Source organism: Canis lupus, chromosome 34 (genome assembly GCF_048164855.1).
Source record: "Canis lupus baileyi chromosome 34, mCanLup2.hap1, whole genome shotgun sequence".
Lineage (NCBI taxonomy): Eukaryota > Metazoa > Chordata > Mammalia > Carnivora > Canidae > Canis > Canis lupus.
The window spans coordinates 17,456,358-17,476,870 of record NC_132871.1 but is presented as its reverse complement, the minus strand read 5'-3'; the positions used below and the strand labels follow the sequence as shown (position 1 = coordinate 17,476,870).

Sequence of the window (20,513 nt, the reverse complement as noted above, 5' to 3'; positions counted from 1 at the left end):
ATGGTTTTCATTATATAGATGAGGAAATAGAGAAGTTCTGTGGTGTCTGCAGGCATGGGCAGAAGCAATTTATTTCCTGGTGGCATCTAAAAATTCCCAGTGTATTTATTTAGTGTTGGTAACATTTTTCTTGAAGTAATTTCAAGCAGTTTCATAGTTTCGTATCTTTTGGTGCTCCCGTTGACTTAAATTTCATCCTTTGTCGACTTGACAAGGTACTGAAATGGCATTTTATTTTTATTCCACCTACTGTTTCTCTTCCTTGTCTCATTCACAATGGGGCCCTTTGCTTAAAGAGCTCTATGGAATTAGCTGAAATGCAGCTGCCTCAGGGCTTTCCATATTCAGTTTTTGTGTCATTAAGGTTTTGCATCTTACCTGGCATAGAAACGGTTCTGTTCATCTCTATTTTTAAAGATGTTTATTTTTTACTTTTGGTATTTGAAATCTCATTTTAAGATGTTGAAAATATAGGAAAGCATAAAAAAGAATGTTAAAGTAAGCCACAATCTTTTTACCTGGCAGTAGGCATGTTAACCTTTTAGCATATTTTCAGTTTCTTTTATATGTCAGAAATTTATGTGTCTAATGATCTAACTCATATGTGGAATTTAAGAAACAAAACAGGATCATAGGGGAAGAGAGGAAAAAATAAAACGACAAAGTCAGGGAGAGACACAGGCTGTAAGATACTCAATTTAGGAAACAAAACCCTTGTTGGGTGGGGGGAGATTAAGGGATGAGGTAACTGGGTGATGGGCATTAAGGAGGGTATGTGATGTAACATGGGTGTTATATAAGACTGATGAATCACTGACCTCTACCTCTGAAACCCCAATAATACATTATATGTTAATCAATTGAATTTAAGCAAAATTTTAAAAAACTTCTACATATTTATGAGTAGTTATCATATAAACATTGCCTTACCTTTTGCCTCTGAGCATTTTTTACATTATTAAATATTGATTGAAGGCATTTAAATATTATTTACCCTCAAATATAAAGCATACATACATACAAACCTAAACAATACAGAAAGGTATAAAATGCAAATCAGTCTTATTAATCTAAAAGATTATCATCATTAATAGTTTGTCACTACTCTTCCTAATAAAATTTTTTTAAAGGTTTTATTTATTTATTCATGAGAGACACAGAGAGAGGCAGAGACACAGGCAGGGGGAGAAGCAGGCTCCCCTTGTGGAGCCTGATGCGGGCCTTGATCCCAGGACCCCGGGATCACGACCTGAGTTGAAGGCAGATGCTCAACCACTGAGCCACCCAGGTGCCCCTAAAAGTTTTTTAAGTAAACAAGTATGGTAATACTTGTTCTGTATCTTGTATTTTACATTTCACTGTTATGTTTTGAAGCACAACAAATCTACCTCATTTTAATAACCCTATAGAATTCCATTGTATAGATGTGCCATATTTCCTGTGTATCCTTCAGATAAGTATTTGTTTCCTGCCTTTTTTGTTATTTCAAGCAGTATTTCAAAAAATTTCATTTAAAAAAAAATGCTAGTATATCTGTAGGGTAAATTTCTAGTAGGATATATAACTAGTAAAGCACACAAGAGCTTAGGCATTTTAATAATTTGTTAAGTTCTGGTAAATTGCATTTCTAAGTACCAGTTTGGAGATGCATCAGCAGTTTATCAGAGTACCTGTTTTTCTTTACTCCTACTAGTTTTGAAATTTATCCAAATTAAAAAAATGTATGGATGTTACAGGTGAAAATGATACAGTGTTTTGATACCAATTTTTAAAAATTAAGTGTGAAGGATCATCTTTTAATATGTTTATTGGTTGTTGTTAAGGAATTTTGTATTTATTTACCTCATTTACCATAGCAGTTTATTGGCATTCTTGTTTTTCCAAATCCTCAGCTATATTTTATATTGTCAGACCCAGCCTGAAGGTTGTAAAGTGGTATTGTTGCATTTTCCTTGTGAGGTTGAATATCACTCTCTATGTTTATTGGTATTTCTATTTTCTGTGATTGCCCATTTTTCTACTGATCATCAAAAATCTTTAAAAATATAAAAATTCAGAATGTAGAGGAGTCTAGAGATTTTCCTATTCAAAACTTTATGACTGATTTCTTTGAAGCTTTGGAAATATTTGCAGGGGTGATCCACAATTACAAGTAGTAAAGATCAGCACATGGAACAATGGAAAATTATCCTGAGATGACAGTTATTTCAAATCAATTTGAAGAATTTAATCTTTCATATTCATCTTTGCTTGAATTTGTATTGTGGTAATTGGACTTGAGCAGAGTTTTGTACTGTCAGAAAGGGTTTAATGGCTATTTCATGAGAGAGTCTTCACAATAGCAAAATGTGAGAACACTTAGGTCTGTGTAACCATTAAGTACCACGTTTTACAGGGGTATGTAATTTCTTGGGAGAAATATTTAGAATGGGGAAATGAAGATTACTGAATATATATGGTGTGACTTAATTTTTAATAAAAATACAGTAAACAAAGGATAAACATGTTTGAAGTGTGTGGGGTAGCAGTAGCAAAAGAATGCTCAAATGGCAATGAATGTTTATCTTTGGGTGATGGCATTCCTGGTGATGTTTAATATTATTAGGTGTTTTTTGTTACTTTTACACTTTCTATAGTGTACACCACATTTAAAATCAAGTTTTACAAAAATGAAGGCTCAGTAGAATTTTAATAGTTAATAAGCATTTTTGAGCTCTTGGAGAACTTGACCATTGTATAGTTGGCAATTGTCTTGGCCCTGTCCATAATTCTCTTTTACCCTTAAGTTCATTGTATTTTTATGAACTACATCACCTTTTTCCACCTGGGTTTTGTTGCCCAACAACAAAACACAGAAGAAATACAGTGCTAAATTCTTCTGCTAAAACATGACCATTTTTTATTCTTCAGATTTTGTTCTGTTACGTGTTTTGTTTTATAGTTGTCCTTTTAGTATATGTAGCCTGATTTTTATTTTTTTATTATTTTTAAAATTTTATTTATTTAAAATTTTTTATTATTATTTTTAGAGAGGTGAGGGAGGGGCAGAGGGAGAGGGAAAGAGAGAATCATAGCAGGCTCTACATGCCCAGCACAGAGCCTATGAGATGGGGCTTCATCTCAGAACCCTGAGGTCATGACCTGAGCCAAAATCAAGAGTCAGATGCTTAACTAACTGAGCCACCCAGGAGCTTCTAAACTTATTTTTTAAATTGCAGTATAATTAACGTACAGTGTTATATTCATTTCAGGTCTACATTATAATGATTCAACATTTCTATACATCACTCACTGCTCATCATAACTGTACTCTTTAATCCCCATCACCAATTTCATCCATCCTCCCACCCACTTCCCCTCTGGTAATCATCTGTTTGTTCTCTATAGTTAAGAGTCTGTTTTTTGGTTTGTCTCTTTTTTTCTTTGTTTTGATTCTTAAATTCCACATATGAGTGAAATCATACTGTATTTGACTTTCTCTGGCTGACTGATTTCACTTAACATTATGCCTTCTAAATCCATTCTTGTAAATGTATAGCTTGCTTTATTTTATTAATTTATGTTAAATCTAATTTATTATTTATTTATATTTTTATTATTTATTTTTTTAGAAAGAGAGAGAGAGTACACATGCATGCACAAGCTGGGATGGGAGGGGCAGGGGGAGAAAGAGAGAGAGAATCCCAAGCAGGCTCCCTGTCCAGCATGGAGCCTAACATGGGACTCTGTCTCACGACCCCAAAATCATGACTTGAGCCAAAATCAAGAGTCAGATGTTTAACCGACTGAACTACCCAGGCACCCCTATAGCTTGCTTTCTAAAATTACTTTTGTATTATAAATTTTCATGGTCCACATAGTTTATGTATTCTTTTAAATAGCTAGTATTGTTACATGGAGGTTTTGTACTCTAATTTACTTAAACATGAAACATTGAAGTCATCTTATCCTAGGGTTCGTTCATTTGTTCTTTCTTTCTTTAAATATTTTTTTTATTTTTAGAGAGAGCATGTGAACAGGGGTTGGGGGGTGGGGGTGGTGAACAGAGGGTGAGGGAGAGAGACAATCTCCAGCAGACTCTGCTGAGCATGGAGCTTGATCTCATGATCCCGAGATGATGACCTGAGCTGAAATCAAGAATCAGACACTTAACCAACTGAGCCACCCAGGTGCCACCCCCCCGGGGGGGGGGCTTATTTCTTGAACCTCCTCTTTCATATACTTATACTCACTTCCCAGGTGATTTAGTTAGTCTTAAGGCTTTATATGGCATCTGTATGTTGACGACACCGAATTTGTATCTTGAGCCCAAACCATTCCTGAACTTCAGACTACTCTATCCAGCTGCCTACCTGACATGCTCTGTCTTCATAGTCCTTCAGCACCTCAGTTATATTCCTTCCTCAGGACCTTTGCCCTTGACTGCTCTTCTGTCCATAATACTCTTCCCCATTTATCTTCCTGGTTTATTCCCTTACCTCCATCAGGAATCTATTCACCTTCTCAGCAGCCTTCCCTGACCAGTCTATTAAACATTGCAGCCCCATCCCATCCTTTTAATAAGCAGGCTTTACTTTCCTCTCTAGTACTTTTTACTGTCTGGTGTAATATACACTGCTGTATTTATTTTTTATCTCCCTTCCCCCACTAGAATGTAAGCTCCATAAAAGGGACTTTGTTTACTGCTACATTCCCACCACTTAGAGCAAAACTGACACATCGAAGGTGCTCAGTGAGTCATTTGTTAGTGAATCATTATGTTCTTTACTATTTTTCCCTATTATAAATAAAATGCATGGAAGTCATTATGCTTATGGCTCTTTTTCTTTTTTTTGACAGATTTTCTTAGATAAATACCTTAAAGTGGGATTACTGAGTAAAAGTATATAATATCACAAAATTTTAATGAGGTGTCTTTAATCAACTTACCTTTTTTATTTAAGGAAAGGGAAATACTGTTTTTATGAATAGGTTATGCTAGGATTAGCTGGGGTTAAATCTTATCTAAGCCATTTACTTCAAGTTTTAAGACCTTGGGCAGATCCTGTATATCTTTGAGATATACTTTATATTTCTATAAAATGAGACTAAAATTTAGTTCAGAAAGTTTTTATTGGGCTTAAAAAACAAAACCTTGCAAAACACTTGGCGCATAGTAACTGTCAATAAGCATCAGTCTCCTGTCTCCATATTGATCTTTCCAGTAAATATTTGTTTTCTTGAAACATTTTATTTTAGGATTATGGAACACAGTCATACATACATGCCTGCTTGTACAGACACAGGTGTACTTGTATGTCTGAACGTGTACCTACATACTAACTTTCAAAATTTGATCCATACCGGTCTTAGAAGTTTTAAATTTTTAATACTGTGATTCTAGCCACAGTATACCATTATTGATGAATATTGGAGTCTATGGAAGTGTTGGTAGTCAAGCAGTGGATTGAAGCAATCACCTCTCCAGAGTTGTCCTTTCTTGGAATGCTTACTTGTCCATAATCAGATTCCTTTCTAGCACTGTCTGGGTGGAATATATGTTATTTCATCAATTATTAATTGGTCGCAGTTCCAAGTACCTTTGTATTTGCTAACATATTTGTCATTTCTGATGTTCTCCATTCACTCCTAAAGATTTAAGTTTTCCTGTGGTTGTGCTTCCTTTCAGCCTAAAGAACTTCCTTTAGTATTCTTGAAGTAGAGGTCTGGTGCCAGACAAATTGCCTTAGTTTTCCTTTCACCATTCTTTGAAGGATAATTTTGCCCAACATAGGATTTTGGGGTGACCAGTTTCCCTCCCCCACCAGCACTTTAAAGATGTTGTTTCATTATCACTGAGACACCATAAGGTCTGGTGAGAAGTCCATTGTCTTTCAAATCATTGTTTCCTGTATATAATGTGCCATTTTTGTCTGGTGACTTTTCTCTTCTCTTCTCTTCTCTTCTCTTCTCTTCTCTTCTCTTCTCTTCTCTTCTCTTCTCTTCTCTTCTCTTCTCCCCTCCCCTCCCCTCCCCTCCCCTCCCCTCCCCTCCCCTCCCCTCCTCTCCTCTCCTCTCCTTTCTCTTCTTTTCTATTTGAGAGAGAGAGAGTGTGTGTGCATAAGCAGAGGGAGGGACCAAAGGGGAGGGAGAAGCAGACTCTCCACTGAGCAAGGAGCCCAGTGTGGGGCGATCTTGGAACTCTGGGGTCATGACCTAAGCCAAAGGCAGATGTCTAATTGACTGAGCCACCCAGGTGCCCCATTTGGTGATTTTCAATATTTTCTCTTTATATTTGGTTTTCTTCACTTCAGACTTATTCTTTTGGGGTTCTTGAGCTTCTTGAATCTGTTTATCTTTTATCACATTTGAGAAGTTGCAAACTATATTTTTTTCTTTTTTCTTTTTTTAAAAGATTTATTTATTCATGATTGACAGAGAGAGAGAGAGAGAGAGAGAGAGGCAGACACACAGGCAGAAGGATAAGCAGGCTCCATGCATGGAGCCTGATGTGGGACTTGATCCCAGGACCCCAGGATCACACCCTGGGCTGAAGGCAGTGCTAAACTGCTGAGCCACCCAGGCTGCCCTGTATTTTTTTTCCTAATATCTTCTTTTTCTTCCCCACTCTGTCTCCTTCTTTTCTTGAAACCCAAATTACCCATACATTAACCTTTTGAAATTTTTCCATAGGCCCTCAAAGTCTGTTTGTTTTTCCATTGTTTTTTTTCTCCTCTTTTTCAGATTGCATGGTTTCTATCGACTTACCTTCAAGTTCACTGAATATCTTTGTATGTCTTTTCCCATAAGTGTGGGTCATATTTTCCTTTGCTCTTAATCAATGTATTAGATTGATCCTGGAGTTTGAAGGTTAAATTTTGGAGATTCGCAGGTTTTTATTTTAATATTGCCCTGAAAAGTGTTGATGTTTTGTGTTAACAGGTGATTTACTTAGTTGGATTCAAATTGTAGCCTATCATGCCTGCAGTGAATAGTGGCTTTGGCCTCAGTTCAGTTCTTTAAATCTTAGCTCCTGGCTGCTTTCAGTTTACCTTGTACATACATAGTTCACAGGTCAGCCCGAACTTGGCTTGTTTATATACAGAATTAGGGAGTGGCTTCTCTGGCTTTTCCCCTTTCATGGTTCCCTAGACACTCTGATTTTTCCCAGGCTCCTTCCTGTGGTTCCTGCAGCTAGAGAGTGTGTTTTTCTATCAGTGTTTCATCTACTACTGTGACTGTGTCTATTCTCAGGGCAGAGCTGCAAAATAAACATAAATAAATAGACAGGGAACTTACTCTCTGCTGGTAGCTTTGCCTATCTTTTTTTTTTTTTTTTAAGATTTTATTTATTCATGAGACACACAGAGAGAGAGAGAGAGAGAGAGAGAGAGAGAGGCAGAGACACAGGCAGAGGGAGAAGCAGGCTCCATGCAAGGAGCCTGTTGTGGGACTTGATCCCAGGACTCCAGGATCATGCCCTGGGCGGATGTCAGGCACTAAACCGCTGAGCCACCCAGGGATCCCGCTCCTACCTTTAACTCCTCTCCAAAGTCTACTTGCTTTTATTCATTCTCCTAAGTCCCTAGGTAGTTTAGTTTAAGGGGGATTAGTATGTTATACAGAGTTTTTAAAGATGAAAAAAATCAGTGTATTAGAACCTCAATCTTCACATAAAAACTATTTTAGTCCTAATTGTGGATTTATTATAGCAAGTCAAAGATACTTAAAGGTATAGACAAATCCCACAAAGAAGCACTAAAGCTAATGAATTAAATTCTGCTTATCATCTTTTTAAAGTTGTCTTTTTTAGTAATAGAGATAATCCAGTTTCACATTTTTTCTGTGCTCCATCTTTTTCTTTTTTAAATTTTTTATTTAAATTCCAGTTAGCGAATATACAGTGTTATATTAGTTTCAGGTGTACAGTATAATGATTCAGCACTTCTGTACATCCCATTCACACATCACAGCAAGTGTCCTCCTTAATCCTCACCTCCTATTTCATCCATACGTATCCCCAACCACCTCCCCCCTGGTAACCATCAGTGTGTTCTCTATAATTAAGGGTCTGTTTCCTTGGCTTGCCTCTCTCTCTCTTTTATTACTTTGATTATTTATTTTGTTTCTTGAATTCCACATATGAGTGAAATCATGTGGTATTTGTATTTCTCTGACTAGCTTGTTTCACTTAGCATTATGCTGTTTCTAGCTCCATCCTTATTGTTGCAAATAGCAAGATTTCATTCTTTTTTATGGCTGAGGAATATTCTATTGTGTAAATATACCACATCTTCTTTATCCATTCATTACTTGTTGGATACTTGGGCTGTTTCCATAATTTGGCTATTATAGATAGTTCTTCTATAAACATTGGGGTGCATGTATACCTTTGAATTAGTATTTTTATATTCTTTGGGTAAATACCCGGTAGTGTAATTACTGGGTCATAGAGTAGTTCTATTTTTAACTTTTTGAGGAGCTCCATACTGCAAAAACAGAATTTTTCTAATTATTTTTTAATTGAAATCTTCCTTGAGATTGTTACAAATTCACATGCAATTATAAGACGTAATACACTGAAAGTTCATGTACTCTTTATCCAGTTTCCTCCAATAGTAAATTTTACAAAATTATAATATTACAACCAGGATGTTTACAGTTATAAAATCTGCTGAACTTATTCAGATTTCTCCAGATGTACTTATGCTCATTTGTGCGTGCATGTGTGTGTGTGTGTGTGTGATTTAATTCTATGCATTCATATCATGTGTAGGTTTCTGTATACTCCACTGTAGTCTTACAACTATTTTGAAAAGTGCAGGAAATGCTAGAGTTGGAAAGAACTGAAAGTTTCTGGCCATGTTCCCCCCTGAAGAGTACATGGTATTAAGTGATTGGAACTAATATTTACCCTCTAAACATGTATTTATTTTTAAAATTAATTTCCTTTAACATATTATAAACATTTTGAGTACAGTGATCACTTTGTGTTTTGTTGTACCTTTATCCACATCCCAGCCCAGAGCTTACTTTGGTGCTCTGTGCAAAGATGTTTAATTCATGTTTAAAATACAAATATAGGGATGCCTGGGTGGCTTACCAGTTGAGTGTCTGCCTTTGGCTCAGGTCGTGATCCCAGGGTCCTGGGATCGAGTCCTGCATCAGAGAGGGGGAGCCTGCTTCTCCCTCTGCCTTTCTCTCTGTGTCTCTTTCGTGAATAAATAAATCTAAAAAAATAAAAAAATAAAAAAATACAAATACATGTTAAATGGAATTAAAAAGTAGAAATGTCTTAGGTATTTTCTCTTTTAAATTGAGAATAGTATTTTTCAAAGCTCACATCCTTATTATGTTTCCTTGCACATATGTTCTACTACATGAAAGGACTTTATGAATGTTTGATCTTGTGAAGGCAGTGTTGCTACCTTTGATAAAAAAGTAATTAGGTGAGCATTTCCTGGTAAAGGTAATCATCAAAATTTGGAAGTACATGTTTCCTTTTAACTATTGTATTTGGAGGTAGGCCCCCTCCCCCTGTTCCCCATCTATCTCTGTGTCGCTACAAACCTGTGAAAGACAACTTCGGTGAACTTATTAGAGCAAGCATTGAAGAAAAAAAATTTTAGAGCAAGCATTGAAGAAAAAAAATCCACCTTTTCTCTAATGGACTATAGCACCAGGTAACAAAATGACAGTAGTTGTGTCATGGGTTTCATTTGGTGTTTAATACTGTCTCTGAAAAAACAAAATGCCCAGGAGTGATTCACAAATTCTTTTTTTTTTTTTTTGATTCACAAATTGGAGAATAAGCACAAATAAAATTTTTGTATTTTCATATAATTAGGGATACTGTTAGGAAAATAAAAAAACATATCTTCTCTTATTTGAGACTTCAAATTAGATGTTTTCTGCCTATCTTGTGAAGTTTTTTAAATCTTGGAAATTAAGTGTCTGGCTGTGCATACTAGATAAATTGAAATGGAAACGCCTAGTGAGGGGTAATAGAGCTAACACCAGTACCATGTGTGTAGCTTCAACTGAGGCAAGTGATTACTCTATCTGATGACCCTTGTCTTTTTCAATTGCCTGTTTAGGTTTCTGTGCTTGTTTGCTTGGTACTGTTAGAATGTGTTGGGTAGACATGGTATGGCACAGTGTAGCTGAAGCTTCTCTGGGCCCAGAGAAGTCACGATGTGTAAATACTATATGATCTGAAACCATACAGATGTCGCACATCAAAAGTTTTGGACAAAGAAACCATGTGACATCATGTTTTAACATATATGTGTATTTGTACATGCAATTTATATTATTATTATAATAATAGCTATTATTAAATTTCCATGTATATGGGTAGATTGAGGCACAGAGAGATTTCTGCAGCTACGATGGCACAGCCAGATAGTGGTAGAGATTATTTCCACCCTATCCTTTGGAATTCACTTTAAAAATCGGTTTACAGAGCAACATATTTACTTGATAATTTTGATTACCAAAATTTGATAAGCTTGGTGATCATGGAATATGCCTTTTTCAAGATGCTGTTGCATTTGTTCTTGAAATTTAGAGAAGAGTTTTTAAGAAGTGGTTTGAAGCTTAAGAAGAAGAGAAATGTGTAAGGCATTGTATTGCATAATAGATATTAAAAAACCTTTTGGAATGTGTTTTCTGAGTTACTGCAGGATGATAGCAACGGTGAAGAAGTGGCTTTTGAATAAATTCTGTTGACTGAATTTCTTGACTCTCTTACTGCTTGCCCACAGAGAAGGTCTGTTAACTTGTAAACAGCACTCAAAACAGTGGTAGCAACAATGAAGACGTATTTACTAAAGATAACCAGTTGATCATGTTTCTTAACCTCCTTATGTGTAAGCCTAGGCGTTGTCATGGTGTATGCAGAGGTGAAACTATCATCCTCTGCATTTAGACTCTTAACTCTTTAGAAGATAGAAAAAAGACCATGTACTAGAATAGAAGGATATTACAAGGATGATGGCAAATTCAGAAAGGAAATTTGAACATTGTTTTAGAAGTTGTGGGGATGGGGAAGAAGAGAGAAGGCTGGGGAGAAATCCAGCAGGGAAGATAAAGGCAACCCATGATGAATTGATGTTGGCCCTTATACCAATTTAATCTTGCTATTTTACCTTTTTTCCCCACTCTTGCTGGACCTTGTAATGTATCTTTTCACACTTCTATCAAAGAGGAGGCAAAAAACCACAAAGCAGGAAACTTTGTCAAGAAAACAAGTTCTAGGGCAGCCCTGGTGGCTTAGCGGTTTAGCCCAGGGCCTGATCCTGGAGACCCAGCATCAAGTCCCGTGTTGGGCTCCCTACATGGAGCCTGCTTCTCCCTCTGCGCCTCTCTCTCTCTCTCTCTCATGAATAAATAAAATCTAAAAAAAAAAAAAAAAAGAAAAGAAAACAAGTTCTGGACTCTCTTCCATGGGCATTACCCATCATACTTCACCCCCCCCCCCACTAGTTCTGGCCATAGTTTCATGATTATTCATAGTAAAGACCCAGAATGAAAAAGATTACATTTCTCTTTAAGAAGGTGGGGGAATAGGTAATATATCTTAGAACACTTTACATTAAAAAGAACTGAGAACGCAAGTTTGGGGAAAACTTCAGATTCTAGAACACTTACATACTGAGGAGGGGTGGTTAGTCCTTCTTCCTAACTTTGTCTCAGAGAGCCCAGTGAAACAGGTATTTTTTTTTTTTTTTTTGCAATGAAACGGTTATTAATATCACATTTTCTGTATATTTCTTTCCTGGTTTAGGCTTGCATGTACAGCACTCCATTTTCCTGTTTGAATAAATGTCTTCTCTTTAACTTGAAATAGGATCCAATAGGGTATTATGTGGTGAATATATGTAAACTTCATTAGTCCCACTTAAAAAAATTCCTTTGTCTACTATCCTTTAATCTCATCAACTAATATTAAAGAGGCTTCCTGATCTGTTTTGTACATTTATCAGTTGTTGCCTTTGGCCAACATTAAATTAATTTGGGTAATGCTTTCATCGGATATTATATTATACTGTATTAGTAGAAAATGTTAGAGGGTGGGAGGGTGAGGGGATGGGTAACTGGGTGACAGGCACTGAGGAGGGCACTTGATGGGATGAGCCCTAGGTGTCATACTATACGTTGGCAAATTGAATTTAAATAAAAAATAAATGTTAGATGTCATTACTGAAGAGAAACAATCACAAAACCTTATTTCTTGAACATTTAGTCTAAAACAGCTCTTAAGGTTATAAGTACTTAAAAAAAAAGCTTTAGAGATGTCACCATACCTTTGGCGCCCCATGCCCTCCCTCTCCTATTCCTTCAGTGCCTCATTCACATATCAAACATGACCAGAAATGAAGTTATGTCTTTGCATTCTTCTTGACATAGTCATTTGCTTAGGATAAAACAGTGTAGCAGATGTTTGTAATTATTGCAGACTTTTCAACTTGTCTGGGACATCATACTGTCTGACATCGTTCATTACTCTGTATGAGAAAGACACGAATAACCATAAAGCAGGAATTTTGAGAAGCCATAAGGAATTGGGGCTGAATATAGTGTGCTTTGATTATAGAGACAAAAATGGCCAATTTTATGATGTAGAGGTGATCAAAGGTACATTTTCCATGTATAATCAGATGGTTAGTAAATACTTTCTCACAAATACTTTTTCACAGCAAAAATACATGAGCAATGACAATTGTTAGCCGGATGTTAGTAAGAAAAACAAATCATTTAAAATGATTTTTATCTGTTTCACTTCTGTCACATATGTGATTTGGTAGTCTTTTTACCTGTTCAGTCTTATGAGAACTTAAGGATCAGGAGATTTAAATGTTATAAAAGGATTTCTTTTTTACTGTTACTGCTGGAGGACTAAAAGAAAGAAAGTTAAACTGGCTTTACAGTGACCAACGTATGTTCGCTCAGCACTTTGTTGGGACAGTTGAGTAATATGTAGTTAATTGGTGACATTAAGAGCAGTTATAGAAAGAATGACTTCCTCTGACCTTTTTCTTTCTTTCTTTCTTTTTTTTTTTTTTCAAAGATTTGTAGCCAAACCATGTGCCATAGCCCTCAACATCCAGGCCAATGGACCACAAATTGCCCAGCCAAATGCCATTCTGGAAAAGGTCTTCACTGCAATTACGAAGGTATGATTATCTTTTTGTATGGTTTGAATTATCATGACCACCATTCTTAATCTGTATTTGATCCCTTCTCTCCTGAGTTTGAGAACTAATTGCCCATCCTCATGCTTGAAAGAAGCTGGGTAGAAGCTGAATAATAGTGGGCATGTTTGAGACCTGTTTGTTTACTCTAACATTGATTTTAGATGCTTGTCTGTAAAGAACAGTCCTGATTAGATACTGATTCATCTAATTCTGTGCCTCTCTTACTCTCACATGACATGAAACAGCATATATAACAGTTGGATAGGATTTTGCGGAGATGACAAGGTAGACCTGAGGAATATAATTAATGTACAGACGCACCATAGAAATATTGTGGGTTTGGTCTGAGACCACTGCAATAATGCAAATATTACAATAAGGTGAGGCAAATGAATTTTTTGGTTTCCCAGTACATATAAAAGTCATGCTTACACTGTACAGTAGTCTGTTAAGGGTTCAATAGCATTATGTCTAAAAAAAAATGTAGATACTTTAATTTAAAAATATTTTATTGCTAAAAAAATGCCAACCATCATCTGAGCTTTCAGCAAGTTGTAATGTTTTTGTTGGTAGAAGTTCTTGTCTGCATGTTGACGGTTGCTGAGTGATCAGCGTGGTGGTTGCTGAAGTTTGGGGTGATTGTGGCAACTTCCTAAAATAAGACAGTAATAAAGTTTGCTGCGTTGGTTGACTCTTCCTTTGTGAAAAATTTCTCTGTAGCATGGATAGCATGAGTAGCAATGCTGTTTGATGCCATTTTACCTTTCTTTCAAAAGTGGAATCTATCCTCTCAGGCCCCACCGCTGCTTTATCAACTAAGTTTACGTAATATTCTAAATCTTTTCTTGTCATTTCAGTAATCTTTGCAGCATCTCACCAAGGGGAAATTTCATCTTAAGAAACCACTTTCTTTGTTCATTCATAAGAAGCAACTTCTTATCCATTAAGGTGTTATCAAGAGATGGCAGCAATTCAAATATAATACTAATCAAAAGGCTGGAAATATTGAAGAGTTACCAAACCATGAGACAGAAACACATAATGAGCAAATGCCATTAAAAAAAAAAAATGGCAATGATAGACTTATTCGATGCAGGGTTGCCACACACTTTCAATATGTAAAAAATGCAGTGATTTGCAAAGAGCAATAAATGAAGTGCAATAAAATGTGGTACACCTGCAGGTGTGAGAAAAAGTGCCCATTTGCTTATAGCATTGTCTTTCTGTTTCTGCGGTTATGGTTCATAGGCAGATGTAAACAAAAGAGGGAACAATTGAAGAACAGCAGAGTTGCAACATGAAAGAATGAAGGACAAGGGTCTGGAGAGTTTTAAGTCACAGATTCACTGTAGAGAAAATAGGAAAAGAGATAATCGTTGTGGTGAGTTAAAGTCCAAAGTAGGATCTGGGGGAGCAGAGCAGGGCAGGGTGCAGATAGTTGCTCCTCAGCTGATAGATAACACTTAAGAACAAAGAAGGGTTGGGACTAAGGTTGGTGACTTAGTGGTTGAGCATCTGCGTTTGGCTCAGGTCATGATCCCAGGGTCCTGGGATCGAGTTCCACATTGGGCTCCCCACAGGGAGCCTACTTCTCCCTCTGCCTATGTCTCTGCCTCTTTCTGTGTCTCTCATGAATAAATAAATAAAATCTTAAAAAAAAAATAAAAAGGGAGGAGAAAGATGGAAGCCACAAACCCTCCATCTCAGGCCATGAGGAAGCACATCATAGCATCCAAGTATCTTCTTACACGTTTCTCTATCTTGTCCTCTGGTGTGGATAAGAAAGAAGACCAGGAAAAGTGTAACATTCTAGGAGAAGTGTTGTTGTCTGTATATTAAATGATTCATTTCCCCTTTTTCATTTTTCTGGGACAATTACTCAGGCTTCTAAAATGTGATTTGACAGTATTAAGTTTTATTCCTGTTCTGGTATTTGTATTGTTAACCATTTGCATTCCTTGTTTCTTGTCTGAAACCTGTTAATTCAAATATTCAAACATTTTTGTTTATTTTATCATCTTTATTTCTGTTAAGATTCTCTAAGATTCCCCCCCACCAAATGGTATTTTTCCTGGAGTGGTAGAAGAAAACACTAGGTATTTTTTTATACCGCTGCTAGGAAGAAGAGAAGAATGTATGAGATTTTACAAAAAGCTCTTCTGCTAGTATTATAGGAAGATTTTAAATTACAAAGTTTTAACCTGAAGGGGCACAATACAGTACTTAAGGGAGAAAATATTAAGAAAAAACTTGTATTTTCATTTAACATACCAATTTACTGTGAGAAACACTTCTTTCCCTCTGAAACAGCAGAAGGGTAAGAAGTTATCAGGTTTTTTAAAAATGAGATTATAATATATTTGTATTCACCTTGTGAACTACTCAAAATGCATAATGAAATGAGTTTTCTACCCAAATGTTATGTCTCCCTTTAGAAACTCTGCAGTGGACATTTTATTCCCTTGCCTTATGTTTATTATGGTTACTGGAGAAATTTGCCCCATAAAGATAATAAAAGGATTTTGCACTCAGGTTGACAGCTCTAGAGAATATTTGCTTCTAGCTAATTTTAATCATATTCTCTTAGTTTCCAAGGTGATTCACTGGACATTTTTACATGATTAGAGGAGAAGCCTCATGTGTTAAATATAAATGTAGCAAAAGTTGGAACATTATTTCCTTGAATTCTTTATAGTTGTCCAGTGTTATTTATGATATAAGAAAGTAACAGGTCAGTTGACCAGAATAGGAGTAGCAGGACTTGGAGAGTCTCAGAGTATTTGTATGTGTTTGAGTGATCATCCACCAACCTGGCCTTGACTGTGGTTCCAGATCACCTTTGGAGTAGGGCATGGTTATCATCTTTCAAATGTGTAGGGATGCACTCTCAAAACCCTTAAAATCTGCTCTGTATATATAGGATTGGCTACATAATTTGTGGAGTCAGTGCAGAATGAAAATGCAGGGTCTCCTTTTTAAAAAGTATGAAAAAAAATACCCTTCAAGGCATAAAAATATAAAGCTTTTTCTTTTCTTCCATAGGTTCTTTTTCTTGACTTGTCAAGGTCAAGGTATTTTGGTATTTGCTATTCAATGTCTTGCTCCCTCAGGCATGGGGATACTTAGGAAAAGCAAGTACAGAACCTCACGGGTACCTGGGACCCAGTCCTCTGACTTTGTGTACACAGAGCCCACCACCTGCTGAGTACTGTCTCTTGCCAGTCACTAGGCTGACATGCCTGCCCTTCTCTGGCCAGAGGTGGAGAAATTGAGACAGGTTTCTTCCCTTTCCATGAGCCTATTGCCCTAACCCACAGTGGACAATTAACTCCCAAGGGTATTGCAATCTCTACATCAGGACATACTTGGTACCTGGATTGGGGTAAGCAAGAGGCTCGTCCCCATTGATTCACCCATCAAATACAATACCCAGCCTAGGGTGCAGGTGGCTGCCTCCATGTCCCATACTGAGACACTGTGGGGTACACACACCTGACTCTAGTGTTTTCCATGCTTGCACCTGAGGCAGCAGTAGTTACTAGACAGAGTGGGAAGGGGGAGGAGGCTTCAGGAGCTCAGGGAGTCGGGACAGAGAAATAAGTTCCCCAGAACTTGTCTAGGGGGAGTGGTAGGACTGACTGTGTGTGAGCCAAGACTGAGCCCCTGACACATGTTCTTCTGTCTCATTGGACTTAATATACAAAATACCGATTCCATGACAAAATTATTAAGAATTTGGATAGCAGCCATAGAGCTTGAAACCCCAAAGCATGGACCTTTCTGAATGTGGATCTCTTTATCTTTAGCCCTGACTCTGTAATTCTCATCTATGTAATTATCTGATGAATTTGCATCCCTTTGTGTTAACAGTCTTTCTTTTTGAGGTAATGTCTGTCTATTTTTCTGTATACTTGGTATAAATAAATTTGTGTGTAGAGTTGTTTACTTAAGTATGTTTATTTACATTTTGGGAATTGTCCTGCCATATTATTGGCACATATGTATAATCCCCACAGCTTCACTTTTCTAATCAAATCAATTCTTGAGCCACTGAGGGAAAAATATATATGTCAGCTGTGAGACCAGATTTTATGATCCAGAGAAATCATATCATCATCCACTTTTGGTATGTTACTCTGTATTTTTAAAATTATAGGCAAATTTCCTGTAATTTGTTCTCTCTTACTATCCTCTTATGCCCATCTCTTTCTTTCCTTTTTACTTTCCTTTTCCCTTCCAGTATTTGTTATGAATATTAAAATCAACCTAGGTATTTCTGGAATAAAAATGTCTATATAGCATTGTTCATTTCTTTCCTTGGAAATCTTTTTTTTTTTTTTTTTAAGATTTATTTATTTTAGAGAGAGAGCAGCAGCAGGGAGAGAGAGAGAAAAAACACAAGTGGAGGAAGTGGCAAGGGACCGTCCCAACAGGGGGCTCAATCCCAGGACCCTGAGATCATGACCCTAGCTGAAATCAAGAGTCTGGTCCTTAACTGACCCAGTCACCTCGGAAATCTTAAAAAAGAAAATAAACTAAGGAAAACAATTAAAAAATGCAAAACAATTAAAAAACACACAAAGAAGAAAGAAAATCACCCAAATTTTATTTTTGGTAAACTAGTAGATACATACCTCTAAATTTCAAAATGTATATAAAGGCTAACAAAGAATAGTTGAGGGTTGGGCAGAAGCCAAGTAGGAGGAAGTAAAGAACAAGAAGTGTGAATGGAGGGCCCAGTGGGGGTAGCTGTCACTAAAGCCAGCAAAAACACAACTCTTGAATGAGAGGGAGACAAAAGCCCTAACCACTGTTTGTAACACTAGGTATAGGAGCAAGGCCAGCAAATGTCCTCCTGGACTCAGTTTAATTCAGATAACTGGAATAAGTACACAGAAAACTATATGGATGGCACATTTTCAGGAGACAGTCTATCTCTGTGGCAGCTGAACTGCAAGAGCACTCACCCTGCTCCACATACTACCAGGAGCTGGTCAAAGAAATCAGTTCACTCAATGATGAATAATAAGGAACACACAGCATCAAAGACAAAAAAAGAATGTAAAGCAATGTTTATTAACAGAAATTGTCACTAGAAAAATGAGGCCACAGGGCAAATGAAAATTGTGATTAAATATTTTACTAGGGGCACCTGGGTGGCTCAGTGGTTTAGCGTCTGCTTGTGGCTCAGGTCGTGATCCCAGAGTCCTAGGACAGAGAGTCCCACATCAGGCTCTCCACAGGGAGCCTTTTTCTCCCTCTGCCTATGTCTCTGCCTCTTTCTCTGTCTCTCATGAATAAATAAATAAAATCTTTAAAAGTAAGTAAATAAAAAAAAATTTAGTATAAATTTAAAAAAAAAAATAGAAGTGCCTAAGTGGCTCACTCAGTTGGGTGCCTGACTCAATTTTGGCTCACATCATGATCTCAGTGTCATGGGATCAAACCCTGAGTAGGCTCTGTACTCAGCGAGGAGTCTGATTGAGATTGATTCTCACTCCCCATCTCCCTCTGTCCCTCCCCCCACTCATACACTCTCTCAAATAAATAGATAAATCTTAAAAAAAAAAAAACCACAAACCACTAAAAAAGCAATAACTCTGTGAAGGAAGACTGCAAAAACTCTAAGAAAAAATAGTTGGTCAACAGAGAAAGATGCAGTGTGAGCTGGGAGGGTCAGGAAAATGTACTAACACTTGCACAGAAATGAAGACAAAATCGGAAAGAACACAGGAAATACTAGACATTGCCGAAGATTCAGCAAGGAGTGCGGGAGATGGAAATAATAAAACTGAATTAAATGAAACAAAAAAGAGCTAAAAATAATTAGATATATAGCTCAAGCAGATCCAACATCTGCCTTATTAGAATCCCTCAAGGAAAAGTAAAGTAGAATAAATATTGAAAGATATGATTCAAGAAAATTTTCTAAAATAAATGGAGATTTATTTATTTATTTGTTTGTTTATTTATTTATTATTTTTAAAGTAAAATTTATTTATTCATGAGAGACACACAGAGAGAGGCAGAGACAGAGGCAGAGGGAGAAGCAGGCTCCATGCAGGGAGCCCAATGTGGGACTTGATCCCAGAACTCCTGGGATCACACCCTGTGCCAAAGGCAGATGCCCAACTGCTGAGCCACCCAGGCGTACCAAGAGATTTATTTTAATATGTTAATGAAAATATAGTAAAAATTGACCCAAGAAGCTTTCATTACTGGACTTGAAAATTAAAAGAATTCTTTGAGCAGACAACCAAAAATATCTAATCATTTCTTTTTTTTTTTTTTTCTAATCATTTCTTTAGGAAAAAATATCAGCATGAATTTAGTCTTCTTTGTAGAAACATTTCCAACATTTTTTTAAAAAGATCTTATTTATTTATTCATGAGAGAGAGAGAGAGAGGCAGAGACACAGGCAGAAGGAGAAGCAGGCTCCCTGCAAGAAGCCCGATGTGGGACTCAATCCTGGATCCCAGGATCACACCCTGAGCCTAAGGCAGATGTTCAACTGCTGAGCTACCCAGGCGTCACTATTTCCAACATTTTTAAGGAAAATGTGAACTAAGAATTTTATATTTAGGCAAATTGTTTTTGTTCTGTAACAGTTAAAGACAAACAGATTTGAACATGCAAAAATGGGGGAATTGTTCTCCTGAGTCCTTTTTGAAAAACTATTATAATCATTGATTTCAGCCAATGAAGATGTTGCTGGAGTGTCATTAAGGTTTGAATACATTTAAACTGTTAAATGTGAGGATTAGGATGACAACAGAATGTAAATATTCTATGTTCTCACATTGTAGAAGTGATACAACTAACAGTATTTGAGATGGGGAGGGGAAGGAAGGCAGGAGGTAGAATAAATTCAGTGATTGCATAATCTCTAGGAGGTGAGAGTCAAAACCAATCAGTTTAAGCAGCCAAATTGGGTAATAGAAGTACAAGCATATTAAACGATAAAAGAGTAAACTGTAAAAGAGATAAAATTATCATCTAGTATTAAGTGGGAGGAAGAGGAAACATACTAATTTTGAATATTGCTCATATGGAATTATTGATTGAAAACAAACATAATTACAGTTATGGAAAACCACTAGAACAAAAATTACCCATAAAAAGGAAGGAAAATAAGCCATATTTGCTTGCCAAGATTAAATTTTTTTTAAAATTAAAACAGCATAACAATTCATGTGACAGAACTGTAAGCAAACTTATCAGTTATATCAATATACGTAAATGGGCTTGAATCATCTAATAAAAACTAATACAGATTTAGGTCACATAGCTGATAGAGACACCTTCAGATAAAGTAATTACAAATATTGAAAATA

At 36.6% G+C, this 20,513-nt stretch overlaps 1 protein-coding gene across 2 annotated transcripts in view; it reads left to right on the top strand.

Annotated features, from left to right (window-relative positions):
- Positions 1-20,513, top strand: part of CERS6 (ceramide synthase 6) — a 302,264-nt gene that overhangs the window by 80,473 nt on the left and 201,278 nt on the right. For both annotated transcript variants that reach the window (XM_072810951.1, XM_072810952.1), the window contains exon 2: positions 13,052-13,157. In XM_072810951.1, coding sequence (XP_072667052.1) covers positions 13,052-13,157 — 106 coding nt within the window. The remainder of the gene's footprint in view (positions 1-13,051; positions 13,158-20,513) is intronic.